General features: G+C 31.6%; 2 protein-coding genes across 3 annotated transcripts in view; both read right to left on the bottom strand.

The window, feature by feature from the left end:
- Positions 1-19993, bottom strand: part of LOC127732965 (sorting nexin-27-like) — a 279861-nt gene that overhangs the window by 160858 nt on the left and 99010 nt on the right. The window lies entirely within an intron of this gene.
- LOC127732973 (WD repeat-containing protein 41-like) lies at positions 65-19990 on the bottom strand. The gene is made up of 14 exons (XM_052242222.1): positions 19904-19990; positions 18123-18232; positions 15734-15782; positions 15068-15193; positions 12090-12152; positions 10718-10826; positions 10053-10118; positions 8786-8908; positions 7722-7876; positions 6271-6395; positions 5601-5717; positions 2872-2962; positions 1691-1759; positions 65-306 (listed from the first exon to the last, which is right to left on the bottom strand). Exons 1-14 carry the CDS (start codon positions 19952-19954, stop codon positions 232-234), a joined length of 1329 nt encoding a protein of 442 aa, XP_052098182.1. The 5' UTR covers positions 19955-19990; the 3' UTR covers positions 65-231.

Here is a 19993-nt window from a genome sequence, read left to right as displayed (position 1 = left end):
TGTGCCAATCAGTCTTGGGTTTGACTTCTAAATGTTGCATGCTCAGTGAAGCAGCAAATACCAATTTTCTATTTCACTAAATAGTTTTAATTAAAACCAACAGAACTAATAATAAATATACTTATAATATTGCACTATTTAAAAAAATATATATATGTCTACAAAACATGTATGGTAATACATATTATGAACACAAGTATATGTTTGGAATGAAAATTTCAAAGGTTTTTATCAAACAATTCCACTGCCCATCAGAACTTCCTTCTGGAAAATCTGGTTCCTCTTGATTTTCTGTAACTCAGCATTCTGAAAAAAACAGTGGACCATTTCTAAATTTAACCTCTATGTAATATTTTGTGGACTCAATAGAACTTGTTTTTTGTTTTAATTTTCTGTTGTTGAAAGAAAGAGTTACTTTTGCTGTGATTCTTAACTTCTGGTTTCATCATTTTCCAAAATGACTATAAACATTAATTTTTAATTTTTTACACTTTGTAAGAAATCCACAAAAATTATTTCTTTCTTATAATATAATTGAATCCACAACTTATTAATAAAAATATTTAGAGTTTCAGAAGCTTTCCATAAATACTGATTGGTTATGTCATAGTTTTATGAGTTTATGATGACAATTGTGGATTGATAATGTCAGAGTTTCACATCACAAGTAAAGGTAAATCATAACAAATGTGGATAGAGAGATTCACACGTAAAGGTGAATCATAACCAATTGTGGATAAAGAGATTCACACGTAAAGGTAAATAATAACAAATGTGGATTGAGAGATTCACACGTAAAGGTAAATCATAACAAATGTGGATAGAGAGATTCACACGTAAAGGTAAATCATAACAAATGTGGATTGAGAGATTCACACGTAAAGGCAAATCATAACAAATGTGGATAGAGAGATTCACACGTAAAGGTAAATCATAAAAAATGTGGATAGAGAGATTCACACGTAAAGGTAAATCATAACAAATGTGGATTGAGAGATTCACACGTAGAGGTAAATCATAACAAATGTGGATAGAGAGATTCACACGTAAAGGCAAATCATAACAAATGTGGATAGAGAGATTCACAAGTAAAGGCAAATCATAACAAATGTTGATAGAGAGATTCACAAGTAAAGGTAAATCATAACAAATGTGGATAGAGAGATTCACAAGTAAAGGTAAATCATAACAAATGTGGATTGAGAGATTCACAAGTAAAGGTAAATCATAACAAATGTGGATAGAGAGATGAGATTCACATGTAAAGGTAAATCATAACAAATGTGGATTGAGAGATTCACAAGTAAAGGTAAATCATAACAAATGTGGATTGAGAGATTCTCAAGTAAAGGTAAATCATAACAAATGTGGATAGAGAGATGAGATTCACACGTTAAGGTTAATCATAACAAATGTGGATTGAGAGATTCTCAAGTAAAGGTAAATCATAACAAATGTGGATAGAGAGATGAGATTCACACGTAAAGGTAAATCATAACAAATGTGGATTGAGAGATTCACAAGTAAAGGTAAATCATAACAAATGTGGATTGAGAGATTCACAAGTAAAGGTAAATCATAACAAATGTGGATAGAGACATTCACAAGTAAAGGTAAATCATAACAAATGTGGATTGATAATGTCAGAGTTTCACAAGATCTGTATTATGTTTAAGGAATAAAACTTTACCTTCCAACAAATGACCAAGCTATCCACACCACAAGATACCATTATATCATCTCCACCATCTACTGCCATCTATTAATAGAATAGTGAATGGTGAATATCAATATTTATATATTTATATAAATGAAGTTCCAATTCAATATCTCGAATTGGAACTTATCTGACTATTTGATTCATCAGAGGGTTGATTTATCCAAGGTCATGAGTCTTATCATGTTTTCCTGTTTCAATATTGTATCTTATATTGTCAATCAGTTTGTCAAAGTTGCAGACATGTTTTATATTCAAATAATTTAATTTCATAAAAACGAGACAGATTAACAGAAAATGCTTGATAATTACAATGTCAATACATGTATAAAATACAAATGTACTTTTTGGATAAAATGTTTTGTTGGAGATGTATGTACCAGTATGTAACTTTCTCCTTGAGGTGAAGTCCATAATTATCTCTGGTGAAATGTGTTCAAAAAACAAAAATTCCCACATGGTTCATAACAAAGGGTCGACGAAAAAAGAAATTTACGTGCCATTCTGATTGTAATACTAACAAATTAACTGACCTAATTATAATTACAGGCCTTATTGTGTTGCACAATAATACCAAATGATTTGAATATTTGAAATTTTCTTTAAACTATACCAGGATTGACGAAAGACTCTGACTCAGTTGAGTTTTCACCACAACTGAGTTTGACTGTAGCAATATATGTTTGATTAATTGAATTGTTATTTCATGGATTAACTCTTGATTTTTTTTTAATCCATTTCAGTGTTAAGCAACTATTTTAAAAAATAATTCAAAATATTTGTAATAAATCTCAGTGATTGTAATTCATAGTATAAACTGTGATAAGAGATAGGTAAATGTATTATTAGTTGCTGTCGTTGCTGGCCTTTGAAAATTGCTACAACTATGTAAAAGAACATCTTTGGTGTTGCAGCACCTTTTTTAATGACCATCTAAACAGCTAGCCACACCTTAGATAAAGGCTAATTTGTTAATGCTATGTTTGTTTTAACATGTTATTCAGATGCATAGCTTCGCATTAGATCACATAAAAAGAGAAGTGGTAGCATGATACTAGAATGTTTTATCAAAAGGAGATTGTGGGTTTTTTGGGGGGATTTGGATTTTTTTTTAAATAATTTTATCAGGCAAATGATATAAATGTTATCCTTACATTAACAGCACCAGAATGCGCCAGACATTCCCCTATCAGTGCAGGTTCTGGTAGACTGTTGCTCTTCATATCATTATCTATTGCACCAAAACTAAAAATACACATTTTTATTCACATTGTGCAATCGTTTATAATAATTATATCACAAATTTATAGTCAAGTACCAAAATCGTAATAAAAACTTGTAACTTGTTTTAATATACGGTATAATCTGTAACTGTATGTGTCTACTATTGTATTCATCTAAGTCTGTTTTCAAATCGATAAATTTCTTACCATATGCAATATTTAAAAAAACACAAAAAATGTACATGAAAATGATATTTTCAATAGAACTACAATTAACAAATGTATCGTATGGGTCTGTCATTGTCTTCCTCTCATGGGCAAAATTATACTTTGGTGAAATTAACATATTAATAAAAATAAAGAGCTGCGCCATGAGCGCATGATACGCCCGTTGATATTTCAAAGAATATAGTTCCATAACTCATAAATGTCATATCAGAAATTTATAAAAAAGAGGTTATTTTAATATTTAAAACAGTCACCAAATTTTCATGAAAACTGCTCAAAGCACTTTTGAGTTATTGTCCTAAAACTGGAAAATCCACCCTTTTTAATGAATAAAATCCCATAACTCAGAAATGTAAAATCTAAAATTTATAAAAATTGAAAGGGAGCTTACGTCAATAGGTATAAACAATTCACCAAAGTTTCACGAAAACTGCTCAAAGCATTTTCCATATATTGTCCGAAAACTGGAAAATCCCCCTTTTTTAGCTCACCTGGCCCGAAGGGCCAAGTGAGCTTTTCTCATCACTTGGCGTCCGTCGTCCGTCGTCCGTCGTCGTCCGGCGTCGTCCGTCGTCGGTGTAAACTTTTTACATTTTGAACTTCTTCTAGAGAACCACTGAATGGAATGAAACCAAACATGGCATGAATGTTCCTTATGAGGTGCTGACCAAGTGTTGTTACTTTGTAGCCGATCCATCATCCAAGATGGCCGCCAGCGGTGGACTTAGTTTAACATAGGACCCTATGGGAAATACATACAAATGTCTTCTTTTAGAGAACCACTGAATGCAATGAAACCAAACATGGCATGAATGTTCCTTATGAGGTGCTGACCAAGTGTTGTAACTTTGTAGCGGATCCATCATCCAAGATGGCCGCCAGCGGTGGACTTGGTTTAACATAGGACCCTATGGGAAATACATACAAATGTCTTCTTTTAGAGAACCATTGAATGGAATGAAACCAAACATGGCATGAATGTTTCTTATGAGGTGCTGACCGAGTGTTGTTACTTTGAAGCCGATCCATAATCCAAGATGGACGCCAGCGGGGGACTTAGTTTAACATAGGACCCTATGGGAAATACATACAAATGTCTTCTTTTAGAGAACCACTGAATGGAATGAAACCAAACATGGTATGAATGTTCCTTATGAGGTGCTGACCAAGTGTTGTTACTTTGTAGCGGATCCATCATCCAAGATGGCCGCCAGCGGTGGACTTAGTTTAACATAGGACCCTATGGGAAATACATACAAATGTCTTCTTTTAGAGAACCACTGAATGGAATGAAACCAAACATGGCATGAATGTTCCTTATGAGGTGCTGACCGAGTGTTGTTACTTTGTAGCGGATCCATCATCCAAGATGGCCGCCAGCGGTGGACTTAGTTTAACATAGGACCCTATGGGAAATACATACAAATGTCTTCTTTTAGAGAACCACTGAATGGAATGAAACCAAACATGGCATGAATGTTTCTTATGAGGTGCTGACCGAGTGTTGTTACTTTGAAGCCGATCCATAATCCAAGATGGACGCCAGCGGTGGACTTAGTTTAACATAGGACCCTATGGGAAATACATACAAATGTCTTCTTTTAAAGAACCACTGAATGGAATGAAACCAAACATGGCATGCATGTTCCTTTTGAGGTGCTGACCAAGTCTTGTTACTTTGAAGCTGATCCTTCATCCATGATGGCCGCCAATGGGGGGACTTCCTTTAACATAAGACCCTATGGGAAATACATACAAATGCTTGTTCTAGAGGTGCACTGAATGGAATGAAACCAAAACATGGCATAAATGTTTCTTATGAGGTGCTGATTAAGTGTTGCTACTTTGTTGCCGATTTACTGTTCAAGATGGCCACCAGGATTTTTTATTAAATTACAGGACCAATATTAAACCAAATTTGGCCTCACTCATTATTAGGGTATCTGTTATGATTTTAATCTATTTTTACATGATTTCCAAAACCAAAGTAGAATCAGGTGAGCGACACAGGCTCTTGAGAGCCTCTAGTTAATGAATAAAACCAAATAACTCGGAAACATAAATCTAAAATTTATAAAAATCGAAAGGGAGCTCACGTCTATAGATAAACAATTCACCAAAGTTTCATGCAAATGAGTAAAAGCATTTTTGAGGTATTGTCCGACATGTTGTCGACGGACGGACGGACAGATGGACAAAAGTATACCATAAAACGTCCCGTAAACGGGTGTATAAAAATATGCCTTCTCATATTATATCATGTGCATGTATATGTGTCAATTTTATGTCGGGTGGTGTAGGTTGATTTTTTAAACGTTTTCTTATTGGGTAAAACGTTATCCCTTTGATACAAACTAGTCTCATCATAACCAAGTGTATATTATGCATAATTACTACTGGACATTAAGTACACATCAATCAATCAGTTTTACCTTTTGTTGAAGAATCTCTCCATTACACCATGGAATACTTGTGTATCATTCTGTCGATCAGCAATTTGTCCCCAAAGTCTGATACTTCCATCTTCAGAACTTGTAGCTAGCAATGTTCTATAAAGGATTGATTTTTACATAAAAAGTTAATCTAAACATTTACATTATCCTGCAAGTGGCTAACGACTGGTATTGTACAAGTTTAAGAAATAAACAATAGCTTTATTTGTGTAGTATACACATACAATCTCCTGGCATCCAGCTTATACTGATGAATTGATATAAAATAATTTCAGCTTAAAAATGCTGAAAAGTAACACTTATTTTAATATTTAAGGTAATTTTTCATCAAGAAGAAATCCACTTTGCATGATGTTTAAACACCCCCCCCCCCCCCCCCTCCTTCTCCCCCTTAAAAAAAGTGAACAAATGGTTATTGACATCATTAAAAACAAAACATTTTTCCATCAGCTTGTATACCTTATTGTCTTAATGTACTAAAAATCTATTGATATAAGATGGAACTTTCATTCACAAAAATTTGCACATTTTCTTAATTTAGTTTTTATTAGAAGAAAGCTTACTGTAATTTTTCATATAAAAAAGTTATATCTGTACATCATTTCTCAAGTATAATGAATTTAACATTGTATAAGGTGAATGTACTTACTGGTTACAGACGAAAGTTAGATGTAGTATCTTGGAGAAATGGGAAATATGTGGTTTACATATAATCTTTTTCATCTTAATATCAAATATAGCAAATCCTGATCCAACAGCTGCAACCAGAAATCTCTAAAATATAAAATTAAATTTACAAGAGGCACACCAAAGCCTGTATCCCTCACCCTGTGAAAAAGGACTAGTCTGCTTATGAGGACTTTTATATGCACATTTGTTACTAATCATTATTACACTTTAGGTGTTTAACCTACCTCCTGTAGTAGTTCTAGGATAACAGGCAAAACTGCAAAAAAACAATCAAATCAAAATTTCAGGGGCAACACCTCCAAAACAGTTTTTAAAATTTTCACAATAACAGCTGAAAACTGCAAAAATAGGAAAAATTACACTGTTGTTGGATTTTTCTCCAAATTTTCAGGTTAGATACATCTTGTGCTGATTTTTATACCCCCGCTTCAAAAAAGTGGGGGTATACTGTTCTACCTCTGTCTGTCCGACCGTCAGTCCGCCCATCCGTCCGTCCGTCCCATGAATATTTTTCGTCGCATCTTTCTCAGGAACTTCATCATAAGGATTTCTGAAATTTGGTTTCAGGGTTTATATAAGTCAGCTATACCGTGTGATGTGTTTTCAGATTCATCACTCAACAACAAATGCATATTTGGGCTGGGGGTATCATCAGTGAGCAGTAGCTTGCAGTTTCACTTGTTCTTGTTAGTTTGTATAGTTATTATTACCTGAAATTAAAGATGCAAACAAATATTTTTAAATGAATACTTCAAAAATGGATCAAAATTAGAAAAAAACATTGAGGGATGGATGTTATTTACTATGCAACATAACTTATTAGGACAGAACTTGAATTTCTTTACAAGTCCACTCAGTACCAAATACATCAAATCCTGATACCATGGTCTCAAAATGTGCATTCATTTGTAATTTGGCAAAAAATATTTAACAGGTTACACTTTAAAAACAAATAATTATGGTTTCCAATTACATTCTAAGCATTTATACTTTCAATTCGCTTCAAACGTGACTTTCAAAGTTTTTTTTTTTTTTGACGATGTTTTTTCATGTCCTTTGTGCATTTGAATTTTGTTGGGAATTAAATCTATGTCAGTAGATAGAGAAAATGGATGAATATCTTGATTGGGATAATTTTCATATCAATATAAAATAAATATGATAAATTATCAAATCAAAATATATATATATATGTGTAGGTAGGTAGGGTTGAAAAATGTACATTTGAATACAGAGAGATGTTTGAAAAATGTCAAGCAGCCACAATGACCTTGTTGGTTCACAAATGAAGGTATTCAATTTGACCATAAACATGTGAATGGTGTCAATAATTAGCATATAGTAAAAGAGTTTTTCCAGTAATGGAAATGATATGAATTTAAACTTATTTACATCACAATGTTATATTACCTGATCTGCAGAGATCATGTCCTGTATACTGTAGGGATAGTCAGAGTGATCTCCCTTGTATTTCTCAGGTGATGTAAACTGTAGTATTGTTTGATAAGTTTCTGATGATAAAACATAGATGCATCCATCTAGACAACCAATTGCAAACATGGTTTCTACAAAAATAAAACAGAAATGATAACATGTGTAAACAGTAAAAACCTTTAGAACAATTTATAAGATTACTTCAAGACCTTTATAAAAATAAGGAGATGTGGTATGATTGCTAATGAGACAACTATCCATTACAGTTCAAATAAAGTGGGTGTAAGCAATTATAGCCAACTGTATGAAAAACCCATACCGTATAGTTATAGTTAGCTATAAAAGGCTCCGACATGAAAAATATGAAACAACTCAATTGTGAAAACTAACGGCCTAATTTATAACAAAACAATTTACGAAAAACAAATATTACAGACATGAACTAACGACAACCACTGAACTACAGGCTCCTGACTTGGGACAGGCACATAATGTGGCGGGGTTAAACATGTTTGTGAGCGCGCAACCCTCCCCTAACCTGGGACATTACCCCATCCAGGTAAGAATTATCAAAAGGGAATTACCACTTACCAAATATATCAAGGGATTATTCTATTTTAGTTTATGTTTAATATATAGTATTGTCATTTTTGTGACTTTGAGATATTTTGTAGGGCCAGGTAAGATCTTTTAAAAATCAAACAAACACACACACAGCTATTACCCCTGTACATCAAAATGCAATGCTAATAAGTTTTATGCCCCCACAGTAGATTGATCAAGCTTATTTATACAACGTTTGTTTTCCTTAGCAGTCACTTTCAAATTTCTGTAACTGATTTGATGATGTTTGTGAATTTTCTGTGAATTTTTAGATGCTTATCATTAGCAATATTGCTAAAAACAGCGTGTTAAATTTAGATGCATTATTATCTGCCCTTGCTTATGTATCAGATGCCCTTCAAGGGTCATTAAATGACTTACTGCAGCTGAAATAAGGTTTAAATGATGGGTGATTACATATTTTTATCACCACTTACCTGATATATTAACAAGGCATTTAATGGCTTCTCTTCGTTGGGGTATGGTTAAAAAGAGAGCCAATTCCTGTTTTATATCATCTGTATCACCATAACACTGTCTGGCTACTACATGAAATACAACTGCAAGATACAAATAGAAATCACCATAACACTGTCTGGCTACTACATGAAATACAACTGCAAGATACAAATAGAAATCACCATAACACTGTCTGGCTACTACATGAAATACAACTGCAAGATACAAATAGAAATCACCATAACACTGTCTGGATACTACATGAAATACAACTGCAATATACAAATAGAAATCACCATAACACTGTCTGGCTACTACATGAAATACAACTGCAAGATACAAATAGAAATCACCATTTGGTTTGCTTTATAACAATGAAAAAAAAGATACCTTACTATGTTACAATCTAGCTTTTACATGGAGTACTAGGCTTATACCTACATTATCATATAGAAGAATATGAGGGGATTTGATTGAAACTTTCAAAACTATAAATGGCCACTATGATAAGGAAGTAAGCTTCTTTTTGAAAATGGCAGAGGATACACAACAAAGAAACAGTAGCAACAAAGAAACAGTAGCAGGACAAATAGTAACAAAGTAGTCCATCAAAGATTTCAATCCAATATCCGCAAACACTCATTCTCTGTTAGAATAGCTAGAACCTGGAACAAACTGCCAGATAAAATTACCAAAGCCCCCTCCATAAATGCCTTCAAAAAATGACTAGATAGATATTGGTCTGATGAAGAGATATATTACAATGACTATAGAGCAGCAGTCACAGACTAAATAGTATACAATACAATTTAAATTATGAGTCTGGTGAAGCTTGAGTAAGTATTTTAAAATAACCAAAATGTCCTTAAGACTTTTTAGTGTAACAAAAAATTGCAAGATAACAAATTCAATCTGATACATATAATGTGCATTTTCAAATATTCATATTTCATGTCAGTGGTGTAGAAATGTTTGAAATATTTGAAATCAAAACAAAGGTGTATCTGAATTTAATTCAATGCACTATTTATTATTTTGATGAATAAAAAAATTGGCTTGTTGATGTAATAATTTCTGCAGAAACAGAAAATTTTCTCTGGTTTTGGTAAAATAATAGTCACAGAAAAATGTCTCGGAACTCTAAACAATAACCTTATGGATAAGTTATCAAAATTCATATTGACGATGCTATTTTATATTTTTTTACAATCTTACCTCTTTTTTTCTAAATAGAAAGCCACTTACATATTTCCCTGTTAGATGTTGCCACAATTTTCTCATTCCTGACAATTATCATGTATTTAACATCAGCTATAGATAGAATAAAACTACATTTTAATAATTATCCACAATTTCAACTAAAAACTGCATCTGGCAATGCAATAGAATGATAAAGTACAAACCAGACATAACAAATAAACATGTGTTGACATGCTAAGCATAGCCCACTTGTAATTCAAAGCATATAAAACAAAAAGTACTGGTGTTCGGCAGATCACATATCTAAACTCATCACTATCAAGCTGCTGATCAAATATGAAGTCAATCTGTTTATAAGTACTTGAGAATTGTTTGACAAAAATTTTTAAGTTTACTTAACATATAGAACTATTCAAAGTATCAGCAAATAGGAAGTTGTTGTCTGACAGATCCAAAAGGTTCTCACACATTACAACTCATCACTGTCAATCTGCTAACCAAATATCAAGTCATTCTTTTCAATAGCACCTGAGAAAAGTGAAACGGAAATATTTGTTGGATGGGCAGACAGAGGAACAAAGTGTTTGTAATACCCTCACTCTTATAGTGGGGTTATAGCTATAACAATAATTACTTATATATTTTTAATTTTTATTAATCATTCTGTATAAAGCAGCTACGTAAAATAGACCTTGTAAACAGAAAATTACCTTCCTCCTTGACTCTATCATAAGTGTCTAAAAGTATACCATCTGGAGACCATAGGTGTAGTTTCTCACCTCCAGATATGAAACATTCATTTTGCAACAATAATAAACACTAAAATGGAAAAAAAAATTGAACATAGAATTTAAAATAGACTTCTTCAAATCTTTATTCTTATTTATTTCACAAATGAACATTTTTCAGAGACATTTAATGTTTTCCTTATTTCATATTTACTCTTATCACTGGCTATCAATTTTCAGATGTCTAGTGGTTTCCCAGACTCTTTTCTTCATCTCTATTTCACATGTCACAGAAATTTTGATGTCATAATGCTTCAGCAATTTTTATACGCCCGTTTACGGTATTATGGTATACCGTTGTCCGCCTGTCCGTCTATCGGTCTGTCCGTCGTCAACATGTCAGACATTAACTCAAAAATGCTTTAACCAATTTGCATTAAACTTTGGTGAATTGTTTATATCTATTGACATGAGCTCCCTTTTGTTTTTTATAAAATTTAGATCTTACGTTTCCTAGTAATGGGGTTTTATTCATTAAAAAAAGGGGGATTTTCCAGTTTTCAGACAATAAGTCAAGAATGCTTTCACCAACTTGCAAGAAATTGTAGTGAATTGTTTATATCTATTGACATGAGCTCCCTTTTGATTTTTATAAATTTTAGATTTTACATTTCCGAGTTACAGGGTTTTATTCATAAAAAAAGGGGGGATTTTCCAGTTTTCGGACAAAAACTCATAAATGCTTTCAGCAATTCTTATGAAACTTTGGTGAATTGTTTGTATGTATTGATGTAAGCTCCCTTTAGAATTTTATAAATTTTACATTTTACATTTCTGAGTTATGGGGTTTTCTTCATTAAAAAAAGGGGTGATTTTCCAGTTTTTGGACAATAACTCAAAAATGCTGTCACCTGCAATTCTCATGAAACTTTGGTGAATTGTTTATATCTATTGATGTAAGCTCCCTTTTTATTTTCATAAATTTCTAATATGACATTGAGAATTAATTGAACTTTATTTGTTTATACTCTGACAACAGATTTACTAAGTATTGCACAACAGCAAGAAATCTTTAATTGAATATAAATTCAATTCATATAACCAATTTCAAGTTCTTTGACTAAATTTATTCAGAAACTTATAATATGTCAAATATTTAATTACAATCCAAATTCAGACCTGAATCAAGCTTGAATATTGTGTCCATTTTTGCCCCAACAGTTCAGGGTTGGACCTCTGCGGGCGTATCTAGCTGCGCTCAGCAAAGCAGTTTATTAGATATTACGAACAGTTGATAATAGTTTTGTGACTTTGAGGAATTCTGTGAAGAACTGGTAATTAATGATCAACATACCTTTACTGAAGTGTTATGTTCTGTTATTGTTTGTAGACACAATCCTTGTTCATAGTCCCAGACCTGTTCCAATTAAAGTATTATAAAATCTATCTGTGCTTTGTTTATTTGGTTTCATCAATGCTAAAATGTGAATATATTCAATTCAAAAAATTTAACCATTCTTAGTTTTTATGTTGACTACAAGATTGACTGTGAGCTCCTTCTCACTAATGTTACCCAAGCTATAATAATTTGGTAAACAGAAAGTTGATAAGGGATAGATGTCAAAACAAGTCACATGGTAAAGCATGCTCACATGAAGCTTGATACAACATTTAGTAAAGCAGAGATGACTATTATATTTTCTATGTAAAAATGTAAAAATATTGTCTGACATTTACATTAATCTGTTCATTTTTTTATTTTCTATATTTAAAGAAATGGACATTGTTTGGTCGTGGCCCAAATACAGTATGAAAAGTGACATATAAAGTATTTTGAATAATATCGCTCTCTTATGCAGGATAAGAGGTGACAAATATTCAATAAGTTTATCAGTATGGTAAAAGAATAGGTTGCCAACTGATACCAAATTGAACTGTTACATATAAAGTATGTTGAATAGAACTGTCCTTTCATGCAGGATACCAGGTGACAATATCGGCATTCCATACAAATCTTGTGTAAGTTTAGGTTGCAGTCTTGTAATTGACTGCTCCATAGGCTTACATGCAAAACAGCTCATCTTTGAAAATAAAAAAATAAAAAATGCTACATAGAAAAAAAATTTCATGTTCATATCATGTATGTATTAATGTGAAATTGTGATTTAATCGAAAAAAAAGTGGGTCATGCCACGAAGAATAAAAAGTTATGTAACCCTGTTGTCAAAACAATTTTTTTCTACTTTCTGTTTGCTGTTTTTACTAGGCCGCACCACTTCCAGTAAACATGATATCCTTCCACTTTCTTGGATTGATATCCCCAAAAAGATGCAAGATTTTTTTTAAATCTATATATATGTTTGAATTCAGCATAAACTTTTAATCAAACAGAAAAAATTGAGTCCAGAAAAAAATTCTGAAAAAAATGGACTATTTTATTTACCTCCATGTTTTGACATGCACCGGAAACTGGAGTTGTAATACAAGACTGGTACCTATAACTATAATGACATGTCTTAAAAAAATAAATCATTTACTTAGTTTCATTAAGTAGCCATATTTGAACATAAAAAATGCCATTAAAAGAATTGTTTTGTTGTATTAATAAATATAATCCCACTATTAAAGGAGTACCCCTTTCTGAAAAAAGACAAAATTTGGAAATAAGTCATGCCTATCAAATGATCTGTAAATCTCATTCTACTCTATCTTTATGAATGTTTTCTTATTATTTGGGTACTGTAAAGCTAGAAGAGAATTCTTATCTATTATTTTTATTTTTTTCTTTCTATTTGATTGAACCACATTCAATAGTTTACCCCTCCCCCTTTTTTCCATGAAATCTACCCAAGTGGGCCTCTTGTTTAAGTCAAATTGAAAAACTACCCAAAACTTTTTCATATTGAAGAATTTGTTGCAATTCAACCATCTAAAGACAAGAACGACCATACCTTTCTCTTTTTTGACTATACATGTCTTTATACATGCCTACTATATGATGGTTTTTAGACTGTACTTGACACCCCAATGCATATAAACTTTGCAATAAAATTCAAGAAAAAACAAAATGAATACTCAAGTTAGTGTTTTTGGTAAGAATATTGATTACTTGTCACACCTAATCACAAAAATCCTTGTCATGATGGATAGTTTTAGAAAAATTCTACTTTTTAAACAAATTTTTAACCCAAATATTGAATTTTCAATTAACCATACAGTGCCGCAGACAGGAAAAGAAGTCATAGACTCTTGTAAAGTGAACATTTTGTGAAAATCTTTTCACCAAAAGTTCATTTTATACATATTCTACCTATATGTCAACTATTGAGCCATAAAAATAATAACCCTAAAGAAAAAAGTTACTTTTGTATGTAACTGTCCCTTCAACTTTACACTGATTTTCAATGAAACTGCGCAACTAGAATTTCCATCACAAGAAGAAGATTTTATAGAGGAAAAAATCTTTCTATGTTCTTTTTAATTAAAAATCATGTATGTAATACTACCAGAATCTCAATTTACCTCAAACTGATGTGCTTTATATCTATTTATACTTTTGAATGGTGTCTTGTATAAAAAATCATAATTATTACATAATTTAAGTTTTTTCATTGTAACTTGATACCCCATGATTTTTTTTTCTTAAAAAGTCCTTAAATCATGATGTTTTGTCATTCTGGGCACACAAAAGTCCACATGAGCTACTTCCTTGCAGTGAACATATGAAAAAATTACCCTATGCAGGTTGCAGTCTTGTAATTGACTGCTCCATAGGCTTACATGCAAAACAGCTCATCTTTGAAAATAAAAAAATAAAAAATGCTACATAGAAAAAAAATTTCATGTTCATATCATGTATGTATTAATGTGAAATTGTGATTTAATCGAAAAAAAAGTGGGTCATGCCACGAAGAATAAAAAGTTATGTAACCCTGTTGTCAAAACAATTTTTTTCTACTTTCTGTTTGCTGTTTTTACTAGGCCGCACCACTTCCAGTAAACATGATATCCTTCCACTTTCTTGGATTGATATCCCCAAAAAGATGCAAGATTTTTTTTAAATCTATATATATGTTTGAATTCAGCATAAACTTTTAATCAAACAGAAAAAATTGAGTCCAGAAAAAAATTCTGAAAAAAATGGACTATTTTATTTACCTCCATGTTTTGACATGCACCGGAAACTGGAGTTGTAATACAAGACTGGTACCTTTATCTGTATGGTAAAATGACTGATTGACAGGAAAGTATATTGGGAAATGCAATAGTAGGAATCAAATCTTTTATTTACAACTTTACTTACTAGTACCTCTTGAATTACAAGTGTCTCACCTTAATTTGTTTATCAGATGATCCTGTGACAAGTGCATATGGTGAACTATGAACCTTTGATTTAATTAATAAAATACATGTTATTGGACGAGTGTGGCCAGTTAAGACAGCAACCTTTACTCCAAGCTGAAATAGAGCAAACCATTTTAACATCCAGACTCATTTGTGTGTTAAAATTAATATCTTGGAACTGTTGGCTTTTGTTTTATATTGAATAATGACCCTATTATTATTTTACACTATTAAAATAGAAATTTATATACCAACAACATACAGTTTTTTAAGAAAAATCTATGTATTTGAAATTGGTGATTTGATGATTTTAAGACAAATTCAAGAATGTTTTTCACTGATTTTATGTGCTTTCTTTACAAATGTCCACCCATTTTGAAAGAATTCAATCAGTAATATTTCAGAAAATAAAAGAGACAGATGAATTATTTTTCCAATTTTCAGTTAAAATTTAACAAGCCAAAGTGGTATGCAAAATTTAAACAAAATCTGTGACATTGCCCATTTACTGTAACTTGACCTTAAATACCAACAATCAATCAATTCACTTTTACGTCAAAGGCTTTCACAAGATTTCTTGAAAATGAGCATGCAGTGATTTTGATTCATAGATGATCTTATATGAAATTCTCTCCTAACATTACTTCATTTTACCAGTAAATCCCATATAACAGCAGAATTGTCATCTGCCACTGATAAACATCTGAAAATATAAAGGAAAAAGACTTCATATAAAAAATTATACTGTTCACCAAATACAGCATATTCTAGCACATGAGGTTTCCATAGTACATGTATAGGGAGTTTTATTATTATTAAGGAATACTAAAAAGTTTGGTATGCACAAACAAATTATAGATAAACTGTCATATCCATACATGTTAATGTCTTCTGATTCTACTTTCTTTTCATAAGGAGAGACTACTGTCTGAAAGTTCAATGGTATCATTGCTGACATTACATACATTTATTTATAATGTAATTAATTTTTTCAATTATGTGAATTTTAGCCCATTGCTTGAAAATAAGGTTTTTAAATTACATAAATGAAGCAGGGGAAAGAATTTCTAGCATGCATATATATAGGTCCCCAGACTATTGAAAAAATTAAATTCAGACATTTTTACATGCAATTCTAAAACAATAGACAAAAATGCAAGACTAATTATTATTATTTCAGGAAATGCTGCATACAACTAATGCTACCAATATTAAAATGTGAGGTGTTAATTTTGGTGAAATCTATTACAATTTTCACATAATGAAACATCACAAAAATTTCTGAATATACAGTGATTTTAAAGAATGAAAATACTTTTTACTTTGTTGTATTCAGTTTCCCTACTTCTACTTCAGAAAATCTAGTTCTGCTTTATGTTCTGTTAATATTAATATGATTGTTGTTACCTAGACTTTGCATCTTAAACTAAGAAGAGTGTTGCATCAGCTAGTAAAATTTTAGTTTCAAAAGTAATGTATTTAAGTTATATTTTTTTCTTCTTTTTCATTTGAATAGCTTTATAAAAGTCTATTTTCCTAAATAATCAACGCTTCTGTGTGTGTAAGATAGCATACCTCCTCCTATCTTACTTATGACATGTTTGTTCCTTACATCTTTATTACAAGATAACATACCTCCTCCTATCTTACTTATGACACATGTGTTCTACACACCTTTATTACAAGATAACATACCTCCTCCTATCTTACTTATGCCATGTTTGTTCTTTACATCTTTATTGCAAGATAACATACCTCCTCCTATCTTACTTATGGCATGTGTGTTCTACACATCATTATTACAAGATAACATACCTCCTCCTATCTTACTTATGACATGTTTGTTCTACACATCTCTATTACAAGATAACATACCTCCTCCTATCTTACTTATGACATGTGTGTTCTACACATCTTTATTACAAGATACCATACCTCCTCCTATCTTACTTATGACATGTGTGTTCTACACATCTTTATTACAAGATAACATACCTCCTCCTATCTTACTTATGACATGTGTGTTCTACACACCTTTATTACAAGATAACATACCTCCTCCTATCTTACTTACTTACATGTTTGTTCTACACATCTTTATTACAAGATAACATACCTCCTCCTATCTTACTTATGGCATGTGTGTTCTACACATCATTATTACAAGATAACATACCTCCTCCTATCTTACTTATGATATGTTTGTTCTTTACATCTTTATAGAAAGATAACATACCTCCTCCTATCTTACTTATGCCATGTTTGTTCTTTACATCTTTATAGCAAGATAACATACCTCCTCCTATCTTACTTATGCCATGTTTGTTCTTTACATCTTTATAGCAAGATAACATACCTCCTCCTATCTTACTTATGACATGTGTGTTCTACACATCTTTATTACAAGATAACATACCTCCTCCTATCTTACTTATGCCATGTTTGTTCTTTACATCTTTATAGCAAGATAACATACCTTCTATCTTACTTATAACATGTGTGTTTTTTACATCTTTATTGCAAGATAACATACCTTGTCCTATCTTACTTATGACATTTGTGTTCGACACATCTTTATTACAAGATAACATACCTTCTCCTATCTTACTTATGATATGTGTGTTCGACACATCTTTATTACAAGATAACATACCTTCTCCTATCTTACTTATGACATTTGTGTTCGACACATCTTTATTACAAGATGCCATACCTCCTCCTATCTTACTTATGATATGTTTGTTCTACACATCTTTATTACAAGATAACATACCTTCTCCTATCTTACTTATGCCATGTTTGTTCTTTACATCTTTATTACAAGATAACATACCTCCTCCTATCTTACTTATGATATTTGTGTTCTTTACATCTTTATTACAAGATAACATACCTCCTCCTATCTTACTTTTGACGTTTGTGTTCGACACATCTTTATTACATGGGAAAGGAGCACATAATATTACAATACAAGATAACATACCTCCTCCTATCTAACTCATGACTTGTGTGTCCTATACATCTTTATTACAAAATAACATACCTTCTCTTATCTATAACAAAGACTTGTTTGACTATATCTGTATGATGTTGTAATAAAGTCAACTCAGTGTATGAATTGTCTTCTTCATTTTCTATTGTTGGTACAAAGTCCTTCAAAGATAAAAACAAAAGGTTTTGTGGAATTCATACACTTTATAATTACAACATGTTCAAGTTTATTAATGCAGACAAAGCTTTTACATAAAATCTGTTTATGAATCCATTTCATTTGTTCCAAGTTCCAAATAAGGTTCAGAGGTCAATATAAAGCATGCAAAGCAAAAGCCATTTAAGACAAAATAAATAAGTGATTTAGGAACATACCTTAACTTGAAAAAGTTACCTGCTAATTGGAACATGAAAATTAGGTACTGGTCATATATGGCAACGATTGGATGGCAAGATCCCATTATGAAAAAAACATCTATACATTTTTTTATCTTATGTGACAGTGGATAAAAGATATTTGTACATTATATCAAGGATTTGTATAGTAAACTTACTATACAAATCTTTGATTATGTGCAAATTTTTAATGCTGATGTCTCCAGAAAAGTAGTACCATCATGAAAGATTTATATTTTCACTATTTAAATCATATGTTCTAACTTCTATTGTTAACTACATCAGTACATTCAAGGTGATATATGGTAATGTTTGATAACAGCTTTGGTCATCAATCACAATTCCTCAAAGGGATCATAAAGGACATTAAAGGGAAAATTCACGATTTTTTACTTATCATCTTATTATGTTCATAATACCATAAAAAACATATTCACCAAGTTTTATCTGGATATGAATAATAAAGAAGAAAATTGTGAATTATTTATTTATTTATTCGAACTTCCTGACTTTTGCGACATAGTTTAAGTCTAATTGCATGCACGGAGTGGAATTAATCTCATTTTAAGTCTTGTTCGTTAATCATCTAATAACGCGATTTAAAGCGCATCAACGACTATTTGGCGTAGCTATTAACCTGATATGTCTTACTATGGAAATTCTGGCAATCAACATGATACCATTGGTTGCAGGTCTTACAGACAATAACTCTGTGTTCCCAAGTTTCAGCATCAGCCCATGTGCCACATATGTACCTTTTGCTATCTATTGTTACTTAAAATTACAATGGTAATGTTGGAAAAATTGATTTTGCTTTGGTTTACAGATCCTCAGTGCAAAGCCTATAGAAATAGAAGTAGAAATACACCAATCTCGAGTTTATTTTTATGAATGCGTTACAACGGTTGACCCGAGGTTTAAACAACGTCATCAAACAATCTGTTCTTACTGTGACGTAAAAACAAAAGCATTGTGACATAGGAAATTTATGTTAAAGTGCAAGAATTTGAAAGTCGTCTATAGAAATTCTATATCCTATACCACAGCGAAGCATTTTTGGAAGGAAAAGGATCAGGATCTGCGACTCTTTTCACAAAAAATCTTACGATTAAATTTGATCGTAAGTTATACTGAAATGTGTATGACTTACGAGTATTTTTACTCTTAAGTTTTTTTGTGAAAAGAGCCGCAGGATCTCAGTGTTATATTTGGCATATTAAAAAGGATTGTGTCCAAGTTTCTTTCAGTATGTTTTTTTTTAAATATTTGAAGATTACATGATCAAAGAGATGCATAATGTTTAATAAAATTATTCTTTTTTCAACCCCTCCCTTGTTCAAAATCCTGAATCTGCCAGTGGCAGTGTTTAAAAACTATAAGTTTATTCACATCTGATTAAGGTAAGTTCACAATTGTTTCAACATATTATTGTCGAACCTCTTTCTTAGTAGCACCGCCTCCTTTAAATAATCTTTGTAGAAACGACATCAATCCATCAATCCGAAAGTGAAAATAGAGTTATCTTCC

The sequence above is a fragment of the Mytilus californianus genome, unplaced genomic scaffold (genome assembly GCF_021869535.1).
Source record: "Mytilus californianus isolate M0D057914Y unplaced genomic scaffold, xbMytCali1.0.p SCAF_3, whole genome shotgun sequence".
NCBI lineage: Eukaryota > Metazoa > Mollusca > Bivalvia > Mytilida > Mytilidae > Mytilus > Mytilus californianus.
This window is presented reverse-complemented; position numbering and strand designations above follow the sequence as displayed.

What these genes read in the sequence shown, in the direction of transcription:
- LOC127732973 (XM_052242222.1), bottom strand. Translation starts at nt 19,954, where the DNA reads ATGTCGTTTCTACAAAGATTATTTAAAGGAGGCGGTGCTACTAAGAAA. An exon ending in ATGCCTTGTTAATATATCAG is followed by an intron (nt 7,877 to 8,785) that starts GTAAGTGGTGAT and finishes TTATTTTTGTAG; the next exon opens with AAACCATGTTTGCAATTGGT. An exon ending in GCTTGGTCATTTGTTGGAAG is followed by an intron (nt 307 to 1,690) that starts GTAAAGTTTTAT and finishes TGTTTTTTTCAG; the next exon opens with AATGCTGAGTTACAGAAAAT.